This window comes from Ambystoma mexicanum, chromosome 2q (assembly GCF_040938575.1).
Source record: "Ambystoma mexicanum isolate Mex_15411 chromosome 2q, UKY_AmexF1_1, whole genome shotgun sequence".
Lineage (NCBI taxonomy): Eukaryota > Metazoa > Chordata > Amphibia > Caudata > Ambystomatidae > Ambystoma > Ambystoma mexicanum.
The window spans coordinates 442,095,159-442,122,811 of NC_090924.1; the positions used below are offsets into that span (position 1 = coordinate 442,095,159).

General features: G+C 45.3%; 1 protein-coding gene across 5 annotated transcripts in view; it reads right to left on the reverse strand.

Moving 5' to 3' along the window:
• The window catches only part of LOC138569486 (metabotropic glutamate receptor 8-like), a 647,717-nt gene that overhangs the window by 488,358 nt on the left and 131,706 nt on the right, over positions 1-27,653 (reverse strand). For all 5 annotated transcript variants that reach the window (XR_011303249.1, XM_069647490.1, XM_069647494.1 and 2 more), the window contains exon 2: positions 26,516-27,075. Coding sequence is in view for 4 of the 5 variants with exons in the window: in XM_069647490.1 (XP_069503591.1) it covers positions 26,516-27,019 (504 nt within the window). In the remaining variant the exon portion in view is untranslated. The remainder of the gene's footprint in view (positions 1-26,515; positions 27,076-27,653) is intronic.

Consider the following 27,653-nt stretch of genomic DNA (forward strand, 5'->3'; position numbering starts at 1 on the left):
CAACAACTGTTGTCAGTCATGTTCTATAGCCGCTGAATAGCAGAGTGCCCCAACATCCTCCAGAAGCTCACAAAGCTTTAGAACCTGCCCTTCACTCCTCTGAGGGGATCGCCAAATAGGCTGAGGGGCGTTTTATGTGATATTACCGACGGAAAATTTAGAGTGGTACATTTCATCACGACCAAAATAACGGTGGGGTCCCAGCACCAAGACCCCGAATTTGATATCCTTATAACATCACCCCAGCCCCATCCTGACCTATTTTAACCCCTTACCCCACTAACCTATATATATGTATTTAATATTTACAGTGTTTTTCAGTATTATAGGTTTAAGTTAAATGTACCACTCTGAAATGTTTTTAGTACATTGACTGGGTACCACTCAGGGGATGCTCTATTATATAGCGACATAGACTGTGGCTCCCTCTCTGTGCTACAGAGAGGGCACCCGAGTATCCATAACGAGGCTTATGTAGGGAACTCTTCCTGGGGATCATGGTCTTCAATCCTTCTTATCCCTCTGTCTTTCTCCCTACCCATCTCCCGCCTTCTGTTCTATTCTCTGTAGCGTGCTCTCTCTCTGGCTCTCTCTCTCTTCCTCCCTCTCTCTCACACACACTCTGTCTCTTTCTCTTGTTCTCTCTCATAGCTGGGAATGCTCTAATTTCTGTGCTACCTAGAACCCACCACAGAGGGCACGTTACCACCTTACTCTTGGCCCTGCAACTTTTAGTCTTCTGGCTGGCTGAATTGTATGGGTTGGTGGAGGTCAAGAGCAAGGTGTGCTTGCAGGGTGTGTGGGTGAACACGTGTGTGTGTGTACATGTGCACTTGTGTGCATGCGCGTGCCTCTTTTAGGCCTGAAATAGCAGAAGTTCTGGGTGCATTGTTAGACCTGGGAAGATGTCTCACAACTGGGAAGGCAGCAGGCTGAGACTGCAGTACATTGGCCGAGCTGGATCTGAGAGTTATTGAATAGTACTGGATGTTACATGTTACATTTCTGATTCTGCATACTTCATTGGTTTCTTTGAGATTCATTGGCTATGAAAGGACTGGCCTAAAAACTTGTCTGAGGACTGGCCTAACATCGGAACATCCATGCCAAGCGATGTCTCCGAGCAGAGCAGCTCATCTGTGGAATGCCGTAGGCCTCGGAGATGGGCACGAGAACAGCCCTCCCTCGAGAAGTACACAGTTCTGATGCTGTTGGCTCAAGTCCCAAGGCTGCTTCAGCCTGCCATGCAAAGACATTATGCTGTTACGAAATGTGCTTTCTTTTGCCCTGTTCAGGAAATGTTTTCATACGTGCAGTTAATGGGAGGAGAATAATATGTAGCTTCTGCATTGTACATAAGTATGGGCCAGGCCTGGGGGAGCCAGAGCCGAATGAAGTCCTCCCAAGCCCTGGTGTGTGTGTTAACATTACAGCACTTTTTGATCACATATCTGGCCTTGTGTATTATTTGTGTCTGAGTGCCGAGTGCCTGGAATGCCTGAGATGGTGTGAGGGAGCTAGATGAGCACTGGTATCGTGGGGAGCAGGACAAGCCTGTGACATATGGTGCCGATCCCAGCGAGCTCCCCTTCATGAAGTGCATGACTGGCGATTACAACAATACAAAGGGTAGGTGAAAAACATTTTTCGCTGTACCTGTTGCATGTTTGACTAGTGGAATTTGTGGAATTTGGAGTCTTCAGGGACTCTAGGAATAATACAGAGATAGTTCCTTAGAGTGCTGTAGTGATACAGTACAGGGTTGGATGGTCAACTACAGGACTGAAATAAGGTCAGAGCATTCTTAGGCACCTGTGATACAGTCAGAGCACCTGTCGTGGAGAGGCGGTGTAGGGTCGATGCTGTAAAGGGCACAGGGTGGGAGTGTGAGGCCTGAAGCTTGATTTAAAGTGGAATAAGACATATTATAGATTTCAGTTTCAGTCACAATATGGCAGATGCTGGTCCACTGACCAGGCAAGAGGCAGGGGCAGATCTGTCATATAAATCAGGGTCGAGGGCTGTGCTGGGGAGACTGAGGAGCATGGTGGACAATTGGGAGGTGGTCCCCCAGTGGGTACAAAGGAAGAAGGAGGTGGGGCTGCCCAGGAACATCAGTTACAAAGAGTACCGCAGGGAAGGGACGAGGGAGATAGTGCTGAATTACAAGCAAAGCAAAAAGATATCACAAAAGGGGATGAAGGTACAGAGTGATCAGGGGCGCTCAGATTTTGCAGTAATGCTTACACAAATTTTCATGAGGACCACAATATGGCGGCTGTTGCCAGATGAGATAAGGAAAGTGGCGGAAGGGAATGTGAATGTGGAGGAAAGGTTGAGCCCCCCCTAGGGGTGGGCATACATTCTGAATGCAGCTCATGACGTATGGCTGAGACCAGTGAAGGAGTGGGAGGAGGAAGAACACACAGAGGGTAGGAATGTGAGGTGCCTGTGGGGGTTGGAGTGGATGATGTAGACTGCTGTGGGGTGGCTCTATGTATTTCTGAGAGAGTGGAGGAAGAGCAAGGGGGGAGACACGGGCTGGCTGGGTACCGGGGGAGGCAACTGTGTGCAACAGAGGGGAGGGAGGACATTTTGGAAAAAAGAGATGCAATGAGGGATTTGGAAAACGGGGTTCTGACAGCATGGGGGAGACATGTCCGGACAAAGGGGCAATAAATAAAATTGATTTCAGAAGGATGGGTGAATGTGCAGTGTGCACCTTAGACGGGGCAGTGAACAAAATGCCTTTGCAAAGGGGTCATGTCAGGCAAATTCATGTCAGAGATTGTCAGGGCATGTGCACCAGAGAAGGATATTGACAGGCCCATATGTAAAGGAGGTGGTCAGTGTCAGCATAACTTAATAGTGTTTAATAGTGTTTGGAAGGAAAGAACACAGTGTGGTGAATTACAATCAGTGCAATCAGTGGTGTTGGCTCTGGGAAAAAAAGATAACTGCATCAGAGCAAGAGTGGCCTGTGACACCTGATAATGACCCACAGTCACAGCTAATGGCATCCATAGAAGAAAAGGAGTGGCATGTGATGGAGGGCCCACAGCTTGAAGTGGTGAAGATTATCCTACAGAAGAGCAAGAAGGAGGATCAAAGGAAATGCGAGCGGCTCCTGACCATTTGGAAAGGGGAGGATGAAGAAATGATGCAGCCTCTCAATGCAGAGAAAGGGCAAGACAATGCATTTCAGTGCCCGACAGGGATGGTTTGAGGACCCATTGCAAAAGAAGGCTGGCGGGAGCACATGGACATTTGTGTGGCCCATTTGAAGCAAAAACAGAAAGAGGAGCCAAAGAAGGAGCAGTTCAAACAGATGGATGTGAAAGGCACTCAGTGGGAAGACTGGCTGTTGTTTGTTCTCCATGGACTACTGAAAGAGTGGTCAGCAACCAGGTATTCACCATGAAAGATGCTATTTGGGAAAAATATGACAAGCACTGACAAGCTGCTGCAGGAATTGATTGCGAGTGCACCTAGGGACTTGGAGGTACTAGAGGCTTACAATATACCGGAAAGTAAGAGAAACATTTACTTTGACTGGACAGTGCACACAAACATGGCAGGCACCTGAAAGGGGTGGTGCTGAATGTGAGAGTGACAGGGATGCTCAGAGCTAGAAAGGGTGGCACATGTAGTTATGCTTGTTTTTGTTGTTTAAGATAAACCCTAGATTATGGCTGATGCTAATAGGTGGGGTGTTTATGCAATACAGTACAGGGAATGAATGGCTTTAGATGAGTCAAGACATAAATAAGTAGTCTTAATTTGATAATGTTTTTTATTTTTCTTACTTCTTTACTGAGTGGGGAATAGTTCTATTGCAGTTTGCTTTATGTAGAAGTAGTGAAAGGCTTTGGTGAGCGATTCATAGATAAAATTAGAAGAAAAAAGGGGGCACATGTTACATGTAACATTTCTGATTCTGCACTCTCTTTTGGTTTCTTTGAGATGCATCGGCTACGAAAGGACTGGCCTAAAGACTTGTCTGGGGACTGGCCTAACATATGAACATCCATGCCAAGTGATGCCTCCGAGCACAGCAGCTCATCTGTGGAATGCCTTATGCCTCGGAGATGGGCAAGAGAACAGCCCTCCCTCGAGAAGTACACAGTTCTGATGCTGTTGGCTGAAGTCCCGAGGCTGCTTCAGGCTGCCATGCAAAGACATTATGCTGTTACGAAATGTGCTTTCTTTCTCCCTGTTCGGGAAATGTTTTCACACGTACGGTTAATGGGAGGAGAATAATGTGTATCTTTGGCATTGTACAAAGTAGGAGCCAGGCCTGGGAGGGCCAGAGCAGAATGCAGCCCTCCCAACTGCTGTATGTGTTAACATTACAGTGCTTTCTGATCACACTTCTGGCCTTGTGTATTATTTGTGCCTACGTGTGGGGGTGCTTGGAATGCCTGGGACGGTCTGAGGGAGCTAGATAAGCACTGGTATCGTGGGGAGCAGGATGAACCTGTGACACTGGGTATGGCAGAATTGAGGTGGATTCGGAGATAGCGTGTAAGAATAGCTAGGGATGCTGCAAGGTTGAGGTGCATTGGGTGAGCTGCTTGAGAATGTCTGTGATGGTATTGCATCAAAAAAACGAAGCCTAATGAACCAAGGGCGAAAACATTTTGCCCCATTTTTTGCTGGATTTTCGTATATTTTTTTTAAAAAGATAGTAGGCGGGGTAAGGATATAAAGGGTGGGGAGATGTGGGAGGGGGGCGTTGAGAGTCTTCCCCCGCATTAAAACAAATTGAGAAAAAATACAAAAACATATTCCGAAATTCAACCAAAGAAAATCATTGTTTTCGGCCTTGTTTTTTTATTCGCTATTTTAACATAGCTCCTGGGTGATGGAATAGCCCTAGGGCTGGATCAGGGTTTATTTTGATATCTTCCCCCCGTGCTCTGCTTCCCTTGCTTGAGCATTACTCCCGCTGACAATTGCTTCATCTCATTACATGCAAAGCTAAATCCTTTCTTCACCCTGAACAGAATCTCAGGGCTGAGTCGCCCTTGCATGCGTGAAAATCTGAAAAGCGAGGGCTCAATGCATTCATTCCAAATCCAGTAGAAAGTATTGGGCACTGCACTGGAGCACGCGGTCAGCCCTCAAGCCCGGGTGAGCTTGCAGCGTGCGGGTTCGCTCAAATGCACGGCATCCATAGAGTGATTCTGTCATCCTATTGCTGTCTATGGAGGAGGAAGCTGAGCACCTCAGTCGGACACTGCGCAAAACACCTGGATAATGGAAATGAGAGGAACCAGGTTTTGGAGGGGGAGGAAACTGGGGGAACATGGTGTGGCAGCATAACAGACTTATAGGACAGTGGGGGACAGTCAGGGATTGGCCGTAGTGGTAAAACATGCAGAATTCAGAGGTACCGCACAATTTACCTCTCAGACAAATTCTGAGTTTCAAATGTGCAACTCTGAAATTTCGCCTACTTTTGTGTGGAGGCAATTACTGGCCTCATCAGGAGTTGGCCGTTAGCCCTTAAATGTGGCGGTAACGCTATTACTGCCTCATTTAAGGGTCCGCCCAACCATGAGTATGGCGTGTTACTCCCAGCTGAGAGCTGGGGGTAAACACGCTGGAAAAAGTCTGAATTTCGGTGCAGTTACCATACGGTAATACCGCCGGCGGTAATTGTGCCAAAAATTCCCCATTGGATCCATTGGACCCAATGGGGAATGGGGAACATTTACTTCTCAATCCGTGATCCAGCGGTAATACCGCTGGACGGGTGGGCGGTAACGCAAATACAGTTGGGCAGTATCCCACTCGGGATATCAAAGAACATTACAACATGTGGTAATTAGCACATACAGTAATTACCCATCCCTGTAATGTACTATGGGTAATAAATGAAAGTTTGGCATGACTTTGAATCATGCAGACCCTCCCCTCCACAACTGTAATTCCATTTGGAGACCGTGCTGCCGAAGTCTGAATGGCCCACACTATGGGCCTCATTACGAGGAAGGCGGTTGGGGGTTAACGCGGCCGGTAGAGCTGCCGGCTCTGTTAACCCCCTACCACCTCATTACAAGATCCGCGAGCGGGACCCGCTAAGGATGCCTGGTTTTACCAGACGTCCTTAGCGGGTCCTGCGAGCGGTCCAGCATGCTAACAACAGGCACGTCAATTAACTGGCTCATTGTTAGCATTCTCCCCATTCCCATTGAGCTATATAGGGGCTCAATGGGAATGGGGTTCCTTGAATGGGGAAATACCGGGCCCTCTAAGGTCGGAATGGCCCGATATTTCCCCATTCAGGGAACCCGGACCCGGTACCCGGAATGGGGGTAGCCATGCCGCAAAAAGCAGCGTGGTTACCTCCTTCCTCGTAATGAGGCTCTATGTCACTTGTGTACAATTATTTACACTCAAGGGCAATGTGGGTGAAGTTGGAGATTGAGGGGTTGGGGGGGTAGCTAGAGATAAAGGACTCTGGTGCCTCCTTCCCTGGAGAAGGAAGAGGCCCTTACTGCGAGCAGAGTTTCAGGCCAGTGCTAAGGCTATGCTTTAAATTTCAAGGGATAGGGTGTTCCTGCGGAAGGGAGCAAGAAGAGTAAGGGGGGCAGAATCGGGAGGGAGTACTGGGAACCCTGAGATTGGAGAGGACCTCAGATCAGAGGATGCGCAGTGAGGAGAAGAGGCAGGCCGAGGTAGCCAGATGAGGAAAGCTGCCCATAATTAAAACATTTAATGCCAGGAGTTCAGGTCAGGTTTATTTTAAGAGATACAAAAATCCATAAACTCACGAAGCAGTCACAATATATACCATCTTAAAATATCATTCATCGCACAAAAACAATCATAAAGACAAACTAGCAAAATGTATAATGCTAGAGTCCCCATGTTAAAAAATAATTATGGATCCTGATGGAAACTGCTCCCAAAGAGTTCCAGTGCAATGTCCTTACACAAAAAAACACCAGAACTTTGAGAAGATCAAGACGCCTGTGGAAGCTGTCCCCAGAGGCTATGGAAGTGTGTTTAGCACACCTAGCACTGAATACAGTAACACTGTTAACACTATCGCTCCATCCAAGACATGACTAGTGTCAAAGTAAATGCACAGTATTCACCAGAACTTCAGAGGTTGAAAGAAAACAAAAGGAAACTTTTTGATGCCTGGTCTAAATCGAAAGTACCAGGAGATAAGGAGGCATACTCAAGAGCTGCCAAAACATGGCAAACGGCTATAATTAAGGCCAAAAATCTAGGTTAAACACCAGGATCACTAAGGCCGAACAAGAGGCGCAAGAATTGTTTACAGTTCTGAAGGAGTTAGAAAACCCATGTCCTAAAAGGACAGAAGGGGTCAGGAGAGATAATGCCTGGTGTGCCGCGATCCACGAGGCCTCATTTAGCAGGTTGCACAGGCAGGGCCATTTTAAGCACTTTTGGGGCCCTGGGCACGGACTTCTTTGGGGCCCCCTCCACCAAACCAAAGGAATTAAGGGATCAAGAATACTGGTCGTGCCCCACCTGACCCCACCCGTCCGCTCACAACCTATAGGTTGATACGCTGTCTCGCAGCATAATAAGCACGTTTACTCCCTTTAAGTCCCCTTACCCTCTTCATTCTTGCTCTATTCAGAATGATAAACAAGTAGCACTTGAAGACCAAAATTAGCAGTCAACAAAGGGGTTACTGTTCTAGTACATACAGATAGTTTTTATCAATAACATCCAGGAAGGTAGATTTAGTATTAATGCAGGACCATATGTAAAAGGTACATGTAACCCATAATAGACAGAACTCACATTAGCTGCCTCACAGAATGCAAAGGTTTTAATGCATGGATAGAGACCACCAATTGGAAGGAAGGAGAACGCTACACATACCGTAGCATGAATAGTGGAGGCAAATTAGAGGCTACCAGGAACGTGTCTTTTTCCAGACACTGAGATTAGAAGTGGGATCTGGTTTTTTCGAATGGTGCCATTAGATATCAAAGGAACAAATGCCTGTGTCGTGCAATTTAAATATGTTCACTATTAACACAGTAAAACCATGAAAAAGGCTTTTATGGAGATCATACCATGAGAAGGAAATCACTCGGAAAGGCTGACACTTTTGAAAGGTTTAGGGACTGGCAATATTGAGAGGCAATACAAGATTAAATGAGATGCCCATGATCACACATTGGTTATTCCAGTTCTTACATGAACTAAAACAATGGGCCTCATTACACGGAAGGCGGTAATGGTTAACGGCCACCGTTAATGGTAACAGTGACTTTTAACCATTACCGCCTTACTACGAGGTCCCTTAGCGGGTTGGTGCTTTAACGCCTGCTTTTTGCAGGCGTTAAAAACCAACCCGCTAAGGGACCTCGGAGCTAATTACGGCACCGCAAAATTGCGGTGCCGTAATTAGCGCCTTCCCCATTCCCATAGAGCCCTATGGGGCAGAAATGGGAATGGGGAAGGGCAATGGCGGAAGGGGGATTTACTGCCCCACCATCCTTGGAATGGGGCGGTAAATCCCCTTTCCGCCAAGGCGGTGCCGGTATTTTACCGGCATGAGCCATGGCGCTAATAGCGCCATGGCTCACCGCCTTCCGTGTAATGAGGCCCAATCTCTTTTTTTTTAAACATGGACTTCGAACATACATAAATCACTTTTCCAAACATGACCATTTTTAAACAAAATATTATGGAAGGGTGTTTTGCAAAATGGGAATGGTTCTAGCTTCATTCTCTCCATCATCAAGGGAAGTATATAAGAGCCAGCATGCCAATCGATATGATTTAACAAATTTAATCTGGGTTTGTCTTTTGTATTTTAAAGCTTTAAATACTTCCAAAACAATGGCCTGTGACATTTTCATTTATAAACGTGCATAAAAACCTTTGACCTTTACTAAAAAGCAAACCGTGTTATGTGTCAAACAAGCAGACCTTAAAATATGCTTGCCTGAGGCCTACAACATATGGTCCACTCTCTTCTGTCTACGAACCCTTCCACCCAAATGGCCTACATAAGTAGAAAGATCAAGTAATGGGCTAAACGATACCAGCAGAAGACAGCACATAATGTAAGATATATTAGATGATTTGACCAGAATCACTGTATCATCTGCTAGCAATACAGGATACAAACATGAACGCTGTTTTTCCATAGTCTTGAATTTGGATACTTATTCACCTCTTGGACTAACAGTTTATGCCATTGTTGGAGGCGATTGCCTAGGTTTTACAACACCCCATCTGAACAAACCAATTTCTAGACCTTCACCACACGGATGATATGTTAGTTTTTATAGCAACCCCTATGTGCTACAGGTACATTGCTGATAATAGCAGATGTTGTTCTGCAAAACCAAGTACATATGCAAGCAGGTTTATAAACTTCAGACATAGGAAAGGCTCAGCCAGCCTTGCTGGAATGTGATATTCAAATATGAACACATATCTCTGCAATGGGAGCTTCACGCACTGAGCTAACTTCTTGAACCATTGTGTCACTCAATTTATCAATATGCATTTCACCATTGTCTATTGCACATGATCAACATCATTCCCACAGGAAGGAAAGGCTGCTACAGAGTTGTGCCATAAGGAACACACAAACTATGTATACCATAGTGAACACAGAGAGCAATACATAATGCATTGATCAAGACAGAATGCACTTGCCAAAACAGAAAGCCAATGGGTTTAGCACCTCAGCAGCACCCCATACAATATCCTGAGGTGTGCTATTTAAGACTGGTGAACACTGGAATCTTACTTCTTTAGATCAGCTAGCCTCTCGGGGCCCCCTCCAAGGTGGGGGCCCTTAAAGAGAGTATCAACAGCAAACCCAGCACGTTAGATATGGGGGACGGAACAGAGGCAGTTTTGGCCACGACAACAGAGGCCATCCAGGAGTCAGGTCAGACAGAGTTTAGTTTTAGATCAGTTACAGAGGTTGAGATGGCAGATATTAGCAGGAAACTTAAGTCCATTAGCTGTGCGGGAGATGACTGCCTTGTGATTTTGTAAAGGCATGCCTCCCCCTACTGATCACTGCCAGAACTAAATTTGTTAACCTATCCTTCCAGGAGTGCCGTGTGCCAGAGTGTATTAAGAATGCGAGGATTACAACCTTGTTACAACAAAAAAAACAGGTCTTGACCCTCTTCTGGGGAACTATCGCCTATTACGAATATGCCTTTTCTTTTAACATTTTTGGACAGAGTGGCATATTTGTACGTTTTGGATCACTTAGAGAGGAGCAACATTTTGAGTAAGTGGCAGTCAGATTTTAGACCAGCTCATGAACTGGCAACAGTTGATGGGCAATATCTTATGGTCTTTTGGCGTGGGGCAGCTGGTTCTACTTATGATGTTAGATCTGTCTGCAGCGTTTGACCTGATGGACCATGCCCTGCTGATGGATAGAGTTCATAAAGGTGGCCGCTTTTTCTACACCAGCGGCACACGGGTAACATCTTTTTGGGAGAATCGGTCGGCAAGGGTTTGTAGTGTAACCAAAGAGTCAGCCCCAATTAAGGTTGTGTATGGTGTTCCTGAAGGAGTCTGTCTTTCCCCATCCCTTGTTAATATTTTCACCCTCCAACTAGTTCAATTGATGGAGGAGAAGGGAGTTAAATTGTATGAAGAACACTTGAGTAAGATCAACAGAGTGTTTGCACTGATTTAGTCCTGAATGGTGAGGAATGGGCTGGCCTTGAACAATGACAAGAACCAAACTAATGACTGCAGGCACTGCGGCCACGTTACGTAAATTAGGTCAAGAATATCAACACCTTACGATCACTAGCTCTAGGATTGTGATGCAAGCCAAAAAAGTGAAAACTTTTTGGGTCTAATTGGATCAGATGATGAATATGCGGCCCCAAGTTAACAGTCTGGTGTCTATGTGAGCGTATTATATCAAACTGCTGCCACAGAGTTGTCCGCCCTTGTCCACAACCAATTGTGTCACTGTGGCCAGGGCAATTATCGGCACGGAAATGGAGTACTGTAGTAGTCTGTTAGTAGAAATCAAAAAGGGTGATGTCACAAAGTTACAGGTTATCCTGAAAAGTGTGTTGAGAGCAGTCGAGGGGCTGACAAGTGGGAGACCATGCCTCCCAAGCTAGAAAAAGCCTCCACTGGCTCCCAACCGAAGCAGGATTTCACACCTTCTGCTCACCACAACACATAAATACTTGTTGAGTGCCAAACCGGAAAATCTGGCTGAGTCTCTGTCTAAAAAGCATTCTCAGGGGTTATTAAGATCTAATGATACCAATGTGCTTAATCTCCCTAGGACGACATTGCGCACAGTAGGGAGAAGTGCATTCTATGCCGCAGCTCCCAGGGCAGGGAATGCTCTACCGCCGGATCATAGAGGTATTAAATCACTGGAGATCTCCAAGCGGAGCCGGAAAAAAAAAACTTTTTTCTTGATTCAACATAGTTGATGGCTCTGGTGGTTTGTGATCTGTCCCACCCCTCTGGACCAGGTGTAGTCAGCCTGTTCTGTGATTGTTTGTATGTCAGTTTGTCTTGTTCTGTATCCCCTGGTTGGGTTTAGTGCCTGTATGCCTTCGGGCCCCTCAGCCCTTTAAAAATAAATAAAATAAAATAAATAAGGGTTGACATGCCAAACGCAAAACAAAAGCACTGCCCTCAACATGGGGCGGAGGCCAGAGCAGATAAGGGTCCTTGGGGCGTTAAGTTGGGCTAGCCATCTGAAAGCTGATGATTGGCGTCATGCTCCCCCATCTGAGTTAGTTAAGAGAAATACAATTGCTTCTTTAGGCCTAAACCTGTTGTGAACACACAGGTTGTAGATCAGGGGGTGTTTTCTTGCCTCTCCTTACCAAGTGCGCAATATCAAAATAGTCTTCGGAAGTGTTAGATCACAACCACGCTCGGCAACTTCCACAGGCCCAATGTACAAATTAATATTGAGCTATTTTAGTGGCAAATGCCTTAGGCGTCACTTCGCGATCAACATCCTGTTAACCTGGGAGGGAAGAATATCCCAAAATGGTTGAACAGGTCCTATGGAAATTAGTGCCAGAGATTCTGCTTTCACCTTACACACACCCTTCACTTCCCTGGATCTTTGCAACGGCCTAGAGACTATGAAGCTCTCTTTCAGGAGTGGCCTCAGATGCTCAGGAAGTGTGTCAACCCCTCGCAGTCAAGTACAATAGCCTAGGGCATCCGGCTGGCAACTTATGTGGCAGGAGCATGGGAGTGCAGACTATCTACTGCAGCTCACCGCACCTTTCACCCGTCAGGTGGGCTGCCCTCAAAGGAATCCACTCAAGCAGAGGACTAAACTTCATTGAGTCCTATATAGGATTATTGCCCGATTTCCAGTGCAATAATAGGAATATTTGCTGTACCCTGAGACCACCCAAATAAATGGCAAAAAAACCTATTCTCTAAAGTAGAAAGCTTCAACAAGGGTGCCAAGCCTCAGATTTCTGCCGCCTAGGAAATCATAGCCCTAGAATGCGCTTCATAAGAAATTAGGGGCATCCTAACAATTGAGTGGCCTCATGTTTTGTTAAATGAACAAATGTCTGTTTTCGCACTCTACAGATGGTTGAATTCCTTCGATATTACTTCTCCAACTTCACTCAATGCTAATCCTTGCGCCTGGGTGATCATGACGTTTGTCCTATTTTAAGAGGACCGGTCTAGAGGTAAATCCGGCAGCTCTGTGGCTAGGCTTTCCCAACATTCTCAAACCTTGTCCATGGCATTACTACATTAGGCGTCATTTCTGCAAAATGTTTCATGACCATTAGTTAATAACTGCAGTAAGCTCCCTGTTTAGCCCTGGTTTGCCCATTTAAGCCTCATTGTCGGCATATGCCTCTTTGGTTATCAATTTATGGAATGTCAGGTGTAACTTGCTGAAGGCTATTGGGCATGGTAGAGGCGCTAGTGCACACTGCTTGCATACTCCTCTTCCAATTGAGAAAGGTTTTGACAGGATGCCATCTTTATCAAATATTACATAGGGAGGATAGCTCAGCGGCAACGTGCTCGCCTTGGAAGCAAGGCGACACTGAGCAACACAGGTTTGATCCCGGGTCCGCGCTTAGAAACCTCTGGGTAATAAGCACGTTATGAATAACCTATCATATCATATCATGCACTATATTTCTCTTTGTGATGGGAAAGTATGCAACAGCAGGATGAATTTGAAGAGGGGCGAATGCTGCACGGGGAGCTATCCCGCGTGATTGTGATGGGCAGAGGTGGGAAAGGGACATGTGAAGCTGTACTTTGTGCGAGTTACGAAGTCTACTCTTTTGTTTAGGAGGAGCAGACGAGTAGAGAGGAAGGCCCGTGTGGCGGGAAGAACAGTGATCAAGTTTTCTCAAGGATGTAGTAGAGATGTAGGTGAGTTAGGGTTGGGATGGGTCTTCTGGGTTCTTCATTCCAGCTGCTGTGGCAGGAGAGGAAATTAATTGTTGGGAAATTTCGTTTTCTCTTAAAGAGGACCCCAAGGTTGTGAGCCTTGAGAGATGGGGTGAGCCGGTCAGGAGAAGGTTAGCAGGGAGGTGAAGAAAGGCTTCAGTATTGGAGACTTGATGGCAGAAGTGCATGATTTACTGAAACGGGAAGTGAGAAGTGTAAAATGAAGGGGGCAGAAATAGATCTTTGATGGACTGCCACTGGCAGAGGTAGGCAGGGCCGGTGATAGGATTTGTGCTGCTCGAGTTAAAATGCAATTTTAGCACGACTCCTCCCTTCCAATGGGTCCACATTTTATATTTTTGAGGCCAGAATAGCACCATCCCCAGGTGCCCGCTGCTGCTTGCCCACTAGGCAGCTGCATGGGATTTCCTTTTGGTACCACCCGCTCTGGGCGTGGGAATGGATGTGCCAGTGCCCCAAGAGACGGAAAAAAGGGGTGGACAAACGGGCGGAATGGTGCTATGAAGTTAGGTAGCCAGGAGGTGAATATGTGACTTCCTGCTTGCTGACATAGAGGAAAACCAAGAGAGCAGTGCCCAAGTTGTTCTGAGGGTGAACCAGACTATAGCATTTCACCTGGGGAGGCTGAAAGGCTGGGCCAACGGGGAAGTGAAGTCAGATGTGGTGGCTTTCACGCCGGTTTGGCAGAGTTCTTCCTCTGCCCAAGTGCATTGGACGCACAGTGAGACTCTTCTGCAAGATGGTTCATGTTTCCCTAAGTGTGAGACGATAGCTGTTATCTACCAGTGCAATGGTGGTGGAGTTACTGCAAGGAATTTCTGATTACCCCCGTTGATGGCCTTCTTCCAGATGGTGCCTTGTCATACATCCAGGAGACCCCTGGATATACACAGGAAGTTTGACACCCTCCTGAAGAAACATGCAGGGGGGTCAGGACTGCCTTTTATGGTAATGCCTACCTCCGGCACCCAGAGAGAATCATGGTTGGGGATGTACCGAAAGCTCAGGCTGCCAAGGTGAAATGCACTGAGTACACTGTACTCAGTCATGTACAACCTGGGCAGTACTCCTATGGGAACACCTCTTTGCGCTGCCACACTAAAATCCAACCACCGGGATGCTCGAGAAAGGCTCTTCCTTTGTCAGGAAGTAGTTGACTGTCTTCCTCTATCTCATCTTCCTCAACCGATACTATCACCCACAGGCTACTCATGTGGGGCAGAAGATCCCACCAGCTACCTTGCAAGCCATAAAAGAGTCTGTTGATCCATATCTTTCCAAGACAACAGTACTCTGTATAAACTGCAACACATCACTCTGCAGGTGGGAGCCGTTTTGAAGTGCTTTGAGTGCTGCAAGCAAGGAGCATGAGAAACACTGCCCCCTACCTTAGATTTAAGGCACACCCAACATGATACCCTGTCCACCTGCCCCTGTTCCTCTGTTTGGTGCCCCTTCCCTCATTTCCCTCCCCCACCTTACTTCCTGGCCTCTCATGTAAAAATAAAAAAACACCCAAAAGGTTCCTTTTGGAGCCACCTTTTCACAGTTAGAAAATAGAACTAAAATAAAGGTATTTTATAGGCTCCATCTACTTTACATTTTTTAATAAAGTGGTTAGACTCAATAAGATTCTCCAACATTTCCATTAGCATTTTGCACTATGCTAATGGTAATAATGGACAAATATATAGTAGAGAAAAAGAAAAAAAGGACAGAAACAATGTTCTGTCACACACACTTTTCTCTAGCATACAACAACAACCATATTTAATGGACCTTTCTAACTATCCACGGTCTCCACAGTCCCCTTTCCAGACCACGCATCATTAAAACACCAGATAGCATGTGCACCCCATCGCATAAAACAGCCCTTCTAACCTTCTACCCTTTTCACTTTTATGTTTGCAACTCTCCCTCATTGCCTGTCTTTCGAACAGTCACACATCCATCCAGCAATCACTTCCAAAAACTCTACATGTAACCGTATTAACATATTAAACTTCCACACACCACCTGTCACTTAACACCACACGCCACCTGTCACTTAACAATGTTCTACAACTATTTTCCATCTGCATTTCCTTTACTTATATAGAAACATTGTACAGAGTACTACTATAAATGCACATATGCCTTGTGCAGTAAGAGAAGTGCATTTATGAAAGGGGGAGTATGGATGGGCAAGTGCTGATGGGAGCCCAGGGAAAGAAGAGCCAATGGGTGCCAATGTGGGAGGCCGCTACCTAAGTGCTGGAGCAGAAGAGTCCCATGGATGGGGTGCACAGCCGTTAGGCAGGGGGTCCGCAAAGGCAGTGCTAAAAAGGGGTCCGGGGGCACTGGTGTCAACTAGGTATAGTGCCTCAAACCTATGAAGTTAATGAGGCACCAGCTGAAAGGGGGTACTGGGGTCAACTAGGTATAGTGCCACAAATCTATTAAGTTAATGAGGCTCTAGGCCACCACTCTCAGTGACAGTGGGATCAGTTAGCAGAGAAACAAGAGAGGGGAAGAGGAAGACAAAAGCAGAGTTTTTAAAAGTTTCCGGAATTTAAGGAAGTCTGGCTCAAAGTCTAAAAGTGGCAGGGGCACTGTTCCAAAGAAAGGCACCAGCTAAACAGAGATATCTCCCTCCCACTCTCTGTTTGGAGAAGCATTTCACAAGCAGACAACTGAGTTAAAGAAGCACAAGGTTCTAGCAGGGGAGTTTTTAGGGACAACAAGGTCGAAATAACATGTACCCAGGCCACAGAATGCCTTGTGGATGATGCAGAGGGTCTTCAATTTCATCCTTATAGTCACCAGAAGCCACTATAGAAATGCTAGGGCTGCGAGATACAATCCCTAAACTAAGAAATAACCCCAAAGTTTTTAGCCTCACAGGATGGCGAGGATACACAAGCCAAGGACAATGGCCAGAAAGTAGGAAGAAACAGGGCACAGCTGTCCCAATAAGAAGAATCTCCATCTTACTGGCATTCACACAAAGATTGTTAGCCGCACACCATGCCTGGATGACAGTCAGACAATCAGAGATCAAAGAGACAGATAAGTAGAAGAGGGAAGTTTCAAGCAAAGCTGTATATCATCACCATAGCACTGGAGATTAGGAGAGAATGAGCAGATGAGGTGAACCAGAGGGGTAAGATACATATTCAAGAGCCACAGCGATAGGATAGAACCCTGGGAGATGCTGCATGTAGAAAGTGAGGTGGTGGAGGACAAACGGCCCAGTTGCAATTGGAAAGGACAGTTACTCAGCAAAGAGGTCAGCCACTCCAGTGCCCAGTCTGTGATGGCAAAGGTATCATGGAGGCGCTCAATAAACAAAGAATGGTTCATCATGTCAAAGGCGGAGGAGAGATCAAGGAGCACTGTCCTCAAGTGCAATGAATAATACCTAAACACTTCAAATATATTACTGCACCAAAATTTCACAGCACACACAGCATCACCTACACAGCTTTTTCTAACCTATAAAAACAGCTCTATATCAACTTTATTCCACTACCCCGCACTTTCCAAGCCCTCTTTCATCCACAAAATAACCCAGATATATTTTCCGGACTTCTTTTCCTCACAGCACTGTCCGCGGACAAAGGCTGTAATTTGACTATCCAATATGGCCACTGTTTCAAAAAGTATAACAGACCTCACGTTTCAAAGTTATCAGCTGCCAAAAAGTGCTCTTTCTAAAAGTGATGCAGAGGAGGATAAAGAAGAACACAAAGAATAGGTAGAGGAAGTGCCTACCTCCAGTGCCCAGATACAGTCATGGGTGTGGCTGTACTTTAAAACTGTAGGGGGGTCCCAAAGGCTCTGGCTGCCTCTTTTGAATACATTGAGTGTGGGGTCATACTAAGTCGCAGACAATATGAACAGTACTCTTTCGGGACCCCATCAATTCACCGCCACACCAGATCAAATCATCCAGGTGGTCTAAGAAAAATGGTTCCTTTCTCAGGGAGAATCAGGTTATTGTCCTCTACCCCATCTTCCTCAACCGCTTCTGCCACCACACAGTGTACTCCTGTGCGGGAGAGGACCTTGCCAGCTGCCTCACAGGCCATACAGGAGGCTGTTGATCCTTACCTTTGGATAGTCCTAGTTCTCTGCATGTACTGCAACACACCGCTCTACAGAGCGAAGCAGTTTTAAAGTACTTTCGAGGGTTCAGTCAAGGAGCATGAGAAACACTGCCCACTACCTTACATTTAAGGCCCACACAACATCTTCCCCTGTCCAACACCCCGTCCCCCCCACATATCTATGTTTGATGCCCCTTCCCTCCACCAGCTTACCTCCTCGCCTGTGCTACAAAAAACAAAATCCCCCCAAAAATAAGAAAGCCAGAAACACACAAAGAAAGGTTTCTTTTTGCAGCCTGTATGGTCCATGAACAGTACGATAGTCTGCGGACACCCGGGGAATTCCAAGAAGGGATTGGGGGAATTAAAATAATTTTAATAGTTTTCTTAAAAGAACCTTTTTTGTATTTTTGTGGGAGTTTTATGTTGAACTAGCACATGTTATACTGAAATTATTTATTTTTCCAACTTTCACAAAAACTGCTTCAAATTGTTTTTGCTTTTGTTACGTCACAACATATTTCACGAGTTCACAAAAACTGTTTAGTGGATTTTGGATATTGAAAAGAAAAATTTGATTTCCAACATTAGTCAAATTCACTCCATCTTTTGAAAAATTATTTACATCATCCATCTTGATATTTTCGTTATGAAAAGATGTCATTCCGAAAGCATATGATAAAACACATACTACTTCATTCACAAGCTGTCTACCTTCTTCCATATGAAGACAAAACAAATTTGAACGTATCCATATTTGTCTTCGATTGATTTCAGAAAAAAATATCTTTGCAGCTGGAAACAGTTCCATTTGGCTTCTCAGCATATCCTTCAGTGCAACCTAAAAAGATCCTGGAGTTAAATAGCCCAAACTGTTGCCTCCACAATGCACAAAAATAATATCTGGGTGTTTAAAGTGAGCCATCCTCTCACAGAATGGTAATAAGGGTACCCAATTTAGCCCACAATCTGCATTCCATGAAACTTCCACTTTGACCAATCCAATAGGATCATAGATGCCACGAAATTCACTACAAACCTTCAATGAATTGATCCAGGAATCTCCCACCAACCACACACTCTACTTCTTCACAGCCATAGCAATAGCCATCTTCACTACACCCAACAAAAAAAACACTTCCTACCCTGCACGGATGGCACATGCGGGTCCACGGACTACCATAGTGTCTGTGGACTCGGCGGCACCTGCAACGCTTTTATTCACCTATAAAATCAGCTCCCTATCACCTTTATTCCACTCCACCACCCTATCCAGTATTTCTTTTGGTCACTAAATAACCCCAAATATAATGTCCTAACTTTTCTATCAACGCGATGTCCATGGAGAGTAGAAGCGACCGCAGACTAGGTGGCACCTGCACAACTTTTTTCCAACTATAAAAACAGCTTCCTATCAACTTTTTTCCACTCCCCCACCCTTTCCAGGCCCTCTTTCGGCCACCAAATAACCTCAAATGTGTTTTCCAGACTTTTTTCCCACCACGCTATCCGTGGACACCGGCGGCTGTTCACGGATCCAACATGGTGACTGTTTGAAAAGATATGACGCACCTCACATTTTTCACCATCCAATCAGTGGGCATGTACAATAATTGCAGACATCACACCACCCCCTGATTGGCTCAGACGTGTCTGCGGACCCCAAATCAGGAAATAAGTCCACAGACCGGAACCAGTTTTCACTCATTTATTGTGCCCTACTTTTTGGCCATTTTTGAGAAAACTATTGGTCGGAAATACATCAAATTTGCAAAAGCACGCGTTCGGGACCAAGCCGCTGCTCCTGGTACTAATTTGGGGAAAATCAGTCCAGTGGTTTTGGGCTGTAGGCGTGAGCACATTTTTTTTCCATTGCATCTATGAGGATTTCCACACATTTGGCACCGCTCCTATAACTTTTCCCTCCTTGACAAAAGCACACCAAACATCCCAGAAAAGTTTGGAGAGGATTCGTCTAAGGGGGGTTGAAGTTATAAACTGGCCAAAAAGTGCTCTTCCTACGAGTTGAGCAACTTAACCATAACTACAGAGCTGCTACCGCTCAACCAAACATTGCAAAGTAATATATCCCCCCTCGGATTGATCTTACAAGGTTTGGTGAGGATTCATACAGGGGGGGAAAAGTTATAGCGGGGGTCCCAAAATGTGTGGTTTTCCTCATAGACACATTGGAAATAAATTTGCTCATGCCTACAGCCCAAACTGCTGGATGGATTTTCTGCAAATTTGCAGCATGAGCGTTGGCTTGGTCTCGAAAGTGTGCTTTTATAAATTTGGTGTAAATCCGTTAAGTCGTTTTTTAAAAGAATCCCGCTATAAAGTTGTACACATGAAATAGTGATATCTGGGTTCGGTCCGCGGACTCACTTCCATATTCGGTCCGTGGAAAGGCCCCTGATTGATCCAGGGGCCATTGTGATGTCCGCGGCCAGCAAATGCGTCCACTGAATGGTCAATAAAAAGCGTGAGGTGCGTCAAAACTTTTGAAATGGTCGCCATGTTGGATTCACGGACAGCCGCCGTTGTCCGCAGATATCGCAGTAAATACATATTCAAAAACACAACATTGTACTTGTCAAACTAATGAAACAATCTCTTAGCCGGTGTGGGGGGGATGAGGATGGGATGGGATATGGCCATAAAAAGCCATTAAACTGGTGTTGTTCCTTCTCCAATATCCACGAACAGTCCGGGGACATCCATACATATTTCTGCATTACAGGGTTGGTAAAAAGCAGTTTTTGGACGGCTTTTAACTTTGGCGCCACTCAATGAAACTGCATGGAACCTTGCAGTATCATGTTGGACCTGACACCGAATGGTTTTGCAAAGTTTGCTCCTGTTTCGCCAAGAGGAAGCAAAATTAGAGGGGGGTCGCAAAATATTTGAAAGGCTCATAAATTTAGTGTCGTTTGACGAATCCACACAAAGGTTTTCAAACAGATTATAGACTCAGATTTGAATGTGTTTGCAAAGTTTAGTGGGATTTTGTCAAAAGGTGGAAAAATTAGAGGGGGGTCTCAACATTTGTAGATGGTTTATAACTTTGTTGCCGTTTGACGAATGTACACAAAAGATTTTTGAAAGATTATTAACTCAACCTTGAATGTTTGTGCAAAGTCTGAATCAATTCTGTCAAATAGGGGCTAAGTTATATGATTATTTTATGTACCTACATTTTGACACTTTTCAAAAAATAAAACATGGATGGATTGCAGCAAACCCGTGCAAGGAGGATTGGCAAGGACCTGAAAGCATGGTTTTGCAAATGTGTCCATGTTTGAATTTTTGAAAAGTGCCATAATGCAGGTACAAACACTAGTGATATACTTTTGGTGACTGAGGTATAGCCTGTGGCCATGGGCAGTGGGCAGGTTGTTCAAGTCATGGCCAAAGGCCATGACTCGGACAATCTGGCTACTGGCCTTGACCACGAGGGACCGGCAATGGGGCTAAAGTGGGCATGGCCACAGGGGACCGGCAATGTGGTAAGGTTTTTTGAAATTGGATAGGTTTGAATGGGAAAATAATTTCTGCCCGTGGCTACAGCCCGAAGTGCTGGACAGGATTGCATCAATAGATCACTTTGACTACTGCTGCATTCACTGCAAGCCCCAACAGGCTCCGAGACAAAAGCAAATCAGCAAATAATTACAGTGCACGCAGAACCATGCGCCCACATGGTCAGTGGGCTATCCCTCCACATCTTCAACCATTCTTTTTTGCGCCCATACCGGGACAAGATGTTGGGATTGCACACCAGGCTCATTTCAACAACCTTACAGCAATTACTGGCCCACAATCCACACGCCTTGAGAAAGACCCTTGAGGGTCTAAACATGTGTTGGCTGACTTTTAACAATAAATATAGCACCAACAATAGTTTTCAAGACTGCTTTATTACAACAACCGTTACTTATTGAATTAACCCAGCGCTCAGGTAAACAGGGCTCACTCTCCTATTGGAAACCTAACACTTGGAAGAAGGAAGGGCACCTTCACAAATGAACCCCATCACCAGCAGCAGGGTAACCCTATTAAAGTACTAGTCAAGTGCAGAGACCTACCTATTCTACCACCCTGCAATTACTTCATAATCGTGTACTCAGATTTTCTCATTGGGGCATGCAGCATGGCCGAAGCCCTAGGTTTAAATGGGAAAATAAATTCTGCTTGCGACTGCAGTGCTGGACGGATTTGCAGCAAACTCGTGCGTGGAGCATAGGCAAGGACCTGAAAGCATGGTTGTGCAAATGTGTCTGTGTTTTATTTTTTAAACGTGTCATAATGTAGGTACTAAAAATAGAAATGTACCTTTGGTGACTGGGGTATGGGTAGTGGGCAGATTGTTTGAGTCATGGCCAAAGGCCATGACCTGGACAATCTGGCTACTGGCCATGACCGCGAGGGACCGGCAATAGAGTTAAAGTGGGCATGTCCACCAGGAACTGGCAATGGGGTAAAGTTTTTCAAAATTGGGATAGGTTTGAATGGGGAAAACAAATTCTGCTTGCGGGTACAGCCACAAGTGCTGGACAGGATTGCAGCAAACATTTGCAAGAAGCGTCAGCAAGGACCTCAAAGCATGCTTTTGAAAATCTGTCTTGTGTTTTTTTTTCTCCAAAGTGTCCAAATGTAAGTACAAAAAATGGTGATATAACTTTGTTACATGGACAGTGGGCCTGGCCCTCGGCAAGGACGAATGCCTGCTCTGATTTACTTATTGGGGCATGCAGCATTGCCGAAGCTCTATGTTTAAATGGGGAAAAAAACATGCTTGCAGCTGCAGCCCGGAGTGCTGGATGGGATTGCAGCAAACCTACGCAAGGAGCATCCAAAGGACCTAAAAGCATGCTTTTTCAAATCTGCCCTGTGTTTTGCTTTTTGGAAAGTGTCAAAAAGTAAGTACAAAAACTAGTGATATAACTTGCTGCCTGGGCAGTGGGCCTGGCCCTCGGCAAGGATAAATGTGTCCTCTGATTTTCCTATTGGGGAATGTGGCATGGCAGAAGCCCATGCCCCATTGATTGTGGAGACTGTCCATGCAAGCCATGAGTACTGACTATTGGTCACATTTTGATGGTATAGTGGACACTGAACTAGGATGCAGGTTAGGTGCAGGGGACAACGGGGTGGTTTGGTGGTGCTGAGATCATGGTCGAGACTCATGCCCCAGGCAATTCAACCATGACTTGTATCCCCTTTATGCGCTGCTTATAATGACTGTTGGGGAGACTTTTCATTTCTGTGCTAATTCCCTTCAACCTTAGAGACCCCCAGCTCGTTTGCTGGACTTAGGACATTTTAATTTGAACTCCTGAGTCAGTGGGACCTTTTTCTCCAACTTTCATTTTTACCTTATTTGCATTTTGTGTTTTTGGCGTCTGAAAAAACTCCATAGGCATCTTCTTTTTGTATGGTGACACACAGTACCTTCAGTGCAGTGTCTTGAGTTTTAAATACCTTTTCTTGGGTGAACTACAGTTCCCAACAATAGCAAAGTGAAATTGACTTTGCTTACCTTTTCTCTTTGTAGGTCCAGCACAGACCATCATATGTGGAGTGCTGGGGGGTTCCTTAGTAGCCCCTTATCCTACTTTCTCATGTAACTTTTTTTTGTTACTCTTACTACTTTAAATGGCTGGTGGCAGTGGTTTACTTGTTTCTACCATTGTGCCTTTCTACCATAGGCAGAACCCTCAGCTGCAGTAGAGCACCCATGGGTGACCATTTTGTCAAAATGTCCCCCGTCTTCTTTTTTCACCATTTTCTGTCTGAGAGGCCTTTCTTGGCTCTTACTCTGTGCGTTAAGACAGGTTTGAGCCCTTTGTTTGCCTTGCCTTTGATGGGCGACTGATTCAGTCCTGATTGGTTGGCTGGCTGTCCTAAAAGGACAGCCACCCTGCTGTGTGATTGACAGCCTAGGCTGTGCATGAATGGGAAATCTTGCTTAAAAGGCGAGGTTCTTGTGACTACAGACAGAGTCGACCAGAGTCGACCACTGGAAGAAACATTCAAAGAAGAAATCGTGAAGAGAAGACAGCTGAAAACTCCTGGACTACGTTTTGCCCGGTGAAGCCCTGCTGCTGTGCTGACCTCCATTTTCACCTCAACAGAGAATCTGGACAGAACAACTTCTCCCCTTGGGAACCCACTAATCCCAAGACGAACTTTACTTTGGCACAATCCCCGACTTGCTGTGCCTCTCCGTTGCTGCAGAAGCCCAATGCGAGGGGTCGAGTGTCCATAGTCGAGTGCAATATCTGCCGCAGAATTAATCTGACCACAAGCTCCAGGAACCTTCTAAGGACACTCCAGAAGCAGTAAATCCTGATCCAGAGTCCTCTCACCAGAGTGCAGGACAGAGGGATCAAGGAAAATCCAACCGCTGTCCATCATTCTCCATCACTGCTGTTTGTGAAGCGCTGAAACCCAGAAGTGCCGCTGAAATGTAGAAAAAACCTGTCGCTGCCGACGACCTTTCAATTACTGCCACAGGAGCCCGTTCAGAAGTCCTCCCACTTGTCCCCATGACTGATGCACAGGAACCAGGGTCTGCTTGGCTGTAGCAAGATGGAATCCAGCTGGACTCCTTTCTTCTAACCAAACGTGCTTTTTCGGGCTTGGGGTACTTACCTTCTTTCTGTAAGTCGTGCTTTCTCGCTTGAGACTTGCACCTGCTTACTTTCTGAGTTGATTTCATCTCCCTTTGCACTGGCTTAACAGATTGAGCCCCTACACATGATTTTCCTGAACTCTCTAACTTTGTGCAAGTCTTTTATCCAAGAACTGTACCAGAACTATAGACTGAGTTCAAATGACTTTGGCTGTCTTGGGTCCAGAAAGGCACTTGTCTAAGTCCTTTGACTTTGGTATTTCTTATACCCCCATAGGTTATAGCTCGTTAAACACTGTTACTACTGGGAAAGACTTATGTAGACTTCATTGGAGGATTCCGATGTCCTCACATTTTCTGAGAAACTGTTCAAACCTTTTTACTTCCTTTAACCCTTTCTTTCTGCAACTCGGAATCGACAAAGTATATTGGTGTGGTATATAAATCCAAATATTGTCCTTGTGATTGAAGTCACGTCAGGGTGTAGGAAAAATGGACTGAGCATATCCAAAGATTATTCATTAGCTTTATTGATTCTGAAAAGTAATTTCAAAGCTAATTCATATTGTTACAATCTTTTGTCTTTTTAAAGAATGCTTATTTAAAACTGATGTTAAATAAATAACTATTTATAACTGAAACCTTGAGTGTAAGTGTTACTTGGCAACTTGTATTTACGGATTTAATGTGTACAGATCTAAAGCTCACATTAACCCCTCTTGATATAGGTCTGGCTGCTCAGTCACACTACCAATGTGTGTAGTACACACCTATACCAAAAGGTGGGTTACCTAATACCAAGCAGATAAGTCTTGTGAAGTCTCGCCCAATGTAACTGCACTAATTTTTACCTAACAATGACACACATCAGTATGCATTGCAAAAAATATGTTTGTGATGTCCTCTTTGATGTCCTGGGCGTTAGTCTTAGAAGTGCACGGCGGTGGCACAAGTTAAGGTTACTTAGCTTTACCATAACTGGTGAATTTCTGGGGAGGGGGTTCGGTTTTACTTGTAACCATAACATCCCTTTAACAAAGGTGATACCACCTTATTGGTAAACATTCTATTATTGATCACTGCTTTTGCTCACGAGTATTGTTTTAGTACACCTGCAACCTGATTTACAATATTTCGTATGCACTTATTGGCACAATGTCAGATATAGAGATAGAATTCTTTTGCATATTGGTCCTACTTTTGCTTCATTGATGTTCTAATTTGCATGTGTTATGTTATGTAATGTTATGTTATTATTCATTCATAAGGAGCTCTTATGCCCCAAGAAGATACACCATAGACACCGGAAACAGAAAAGGAGCCTGGAAAACATCTCGCTGATGGACAATCAGGTGTCTTGATGAGGTTAGATCCAAAAGAGCATAGACAACTTGAAGAAGTATAATAATGGAAGCAGTGTCTAAGAACGAGCGGCCTGGTGAAAAAGAGGCTTCCTGGACCAAGTAGAGTCACTTGAAGGTAACATGCTGGTCACTCGGAAGCCAGTGCATTTGGAAAACAGCAGGAGTAGTGTGTGTGTGTGTCGAGGTGTTTGAACAAAATCGTAGCCGCAGAGTTCTGGACTCTTTGTATTTGCCACATTTAGGAAGTCCTTGAAAGGCTGAGCTTCAATAATCAAGCCTTGAACTGAAAAAAGACTCATCAGACTATCCAATGAGAAAATGAGGATTAGGTTAAGACTCTTAGTCAGGGAACATATTTGGCCAATGCAAGCTTGACTGATCTTATTAACCTTGGAAATCATGGTGGCCTGTTGGCTTTCAATCATGCCCAGGTTCACAACCAGGGCAGTTGGTGAAGGGCAAGGCCCTAATATAGAAGGCCCAAAGTTCAAAGGGCAAGAGTTAGGAGGTTGACCATGGCACACATGGCTATAGATCGATCCTCCAATCAAATACACTGACACTCGTTTCTGTAATCACAAGCAAATTGATTAGTGGGCTCTGGGATGGACCCACACCAGCATGAGGCACCTTATAAAACACCGGATTTGGTGTTGCTTTCTTTCTCTTCTTTAAGATGTCCACCTGTTGTTTGCTTTTTGTTTTTGTAAATGCTATTTTGGATATACGAGAAAATCCAAATCAATTAAACATAATAATAATATAAAACACCAAATATGTGATTCAAATAGATGTCAACACTCAATGCCGGCCTCCTCTGTCACACTGTGAACCAAATACAATGAGCTACAAGTACCAAGATGGTGTTGATGGTGATATGACCCGCACTGCAGGTCTCAGAATTCCATGTCACCCTGGGCTACTTTTAGGTGACAAGTCCCTTCATGTACTGCACGTTCCCAGACAAACTTGCCCCACTTGCATTTCCCCTTAATACTCACCGCAAACAAGCGAAGCACGTTGGCCACCATAATGGATACTGAGCTAGCCGATGCCCCGATGACCCCTACCACGCGCTCAGGCTTGCTGATGATTGGTGGCTCCCCATTAGAGCAGCGAACATCTGACGTGTCCTTCTGGATCAGTGCCTGGACGAATGTGAGCGACTGCTCCAGTGCGTACGTGTCCCGTGAACAGGTATCCAGGATGCGTGCACCAAGCGTCATGTTGGGCAGGAGGTCCGGGTCACTGTTGATTTGGTCCAAGGCGTACAGCATGGCTTCCATGCGATGGATGCCTGCCTCTTTCTTTATCTCACCACACGGGATACCTGCCGGCCCTTTGGCGTGGACAGGGAAGAGTCCTCCTAATGTGATGTCCCCGTCTATTTTGATGGAGTGGGGCTGGGTTGTCTGCTGGCCACGCACCACCATGACCGATAATACCAAACAACAAACCAGCCTCAACCAATGGGACCACTGATGGAGGGCCAGTGGTAGCCACATGCTTGTAAGGTGGCCGGGCAGGGCTGCTTCCTCTGGACCTCTGTCCGATTTAAGTTCTGAAAGAGAAGAAATACATCGATTATAGGAAAGTCCAAACACAAGTACTAAACATTTAGCTGTGAGTCTAGTTTGTCAGCACCATGGAATTACAACATTTGCGTATTTGGCTTTGATTGGATCCAGAGAAGGTCACAGTCACAAAACGAGATCTGTTATTTACTTTCTGGTTAGGTCTCTTTGCAGCCCCACCCAGAGCTGTCTCCCCACTTTCAGATATATGCAAAGTTTCTTATATGGCCGCGATCCTTGGCAGGGGGGGCTTTTTTCCTGAATTTCTCTTGAACCAAAGTAAGAACTCAAACAAGTTCACCACCAACTTATAAAGGGGATCTGTCGATTGGGATAAATGGATTTGGGCATAAGTCCAAAGGAAGGGAAAGGTGTTAGCATGCATGAAAAAGTCTCTGGTGTGGGAAGTGTGATGCAGAGTTAGGCCCTGTGTTTGAGCACTGGGAATGACTGGGAATAAAAGAGGCTCAACTCTTGCCCGACTGTTGGGGTGGTTCCTCTACGAGCTCTTTAAAGCCTTGCCGGAAGGCCTTAATCCTGGCACTAGGTCATATTGCCAGGAATC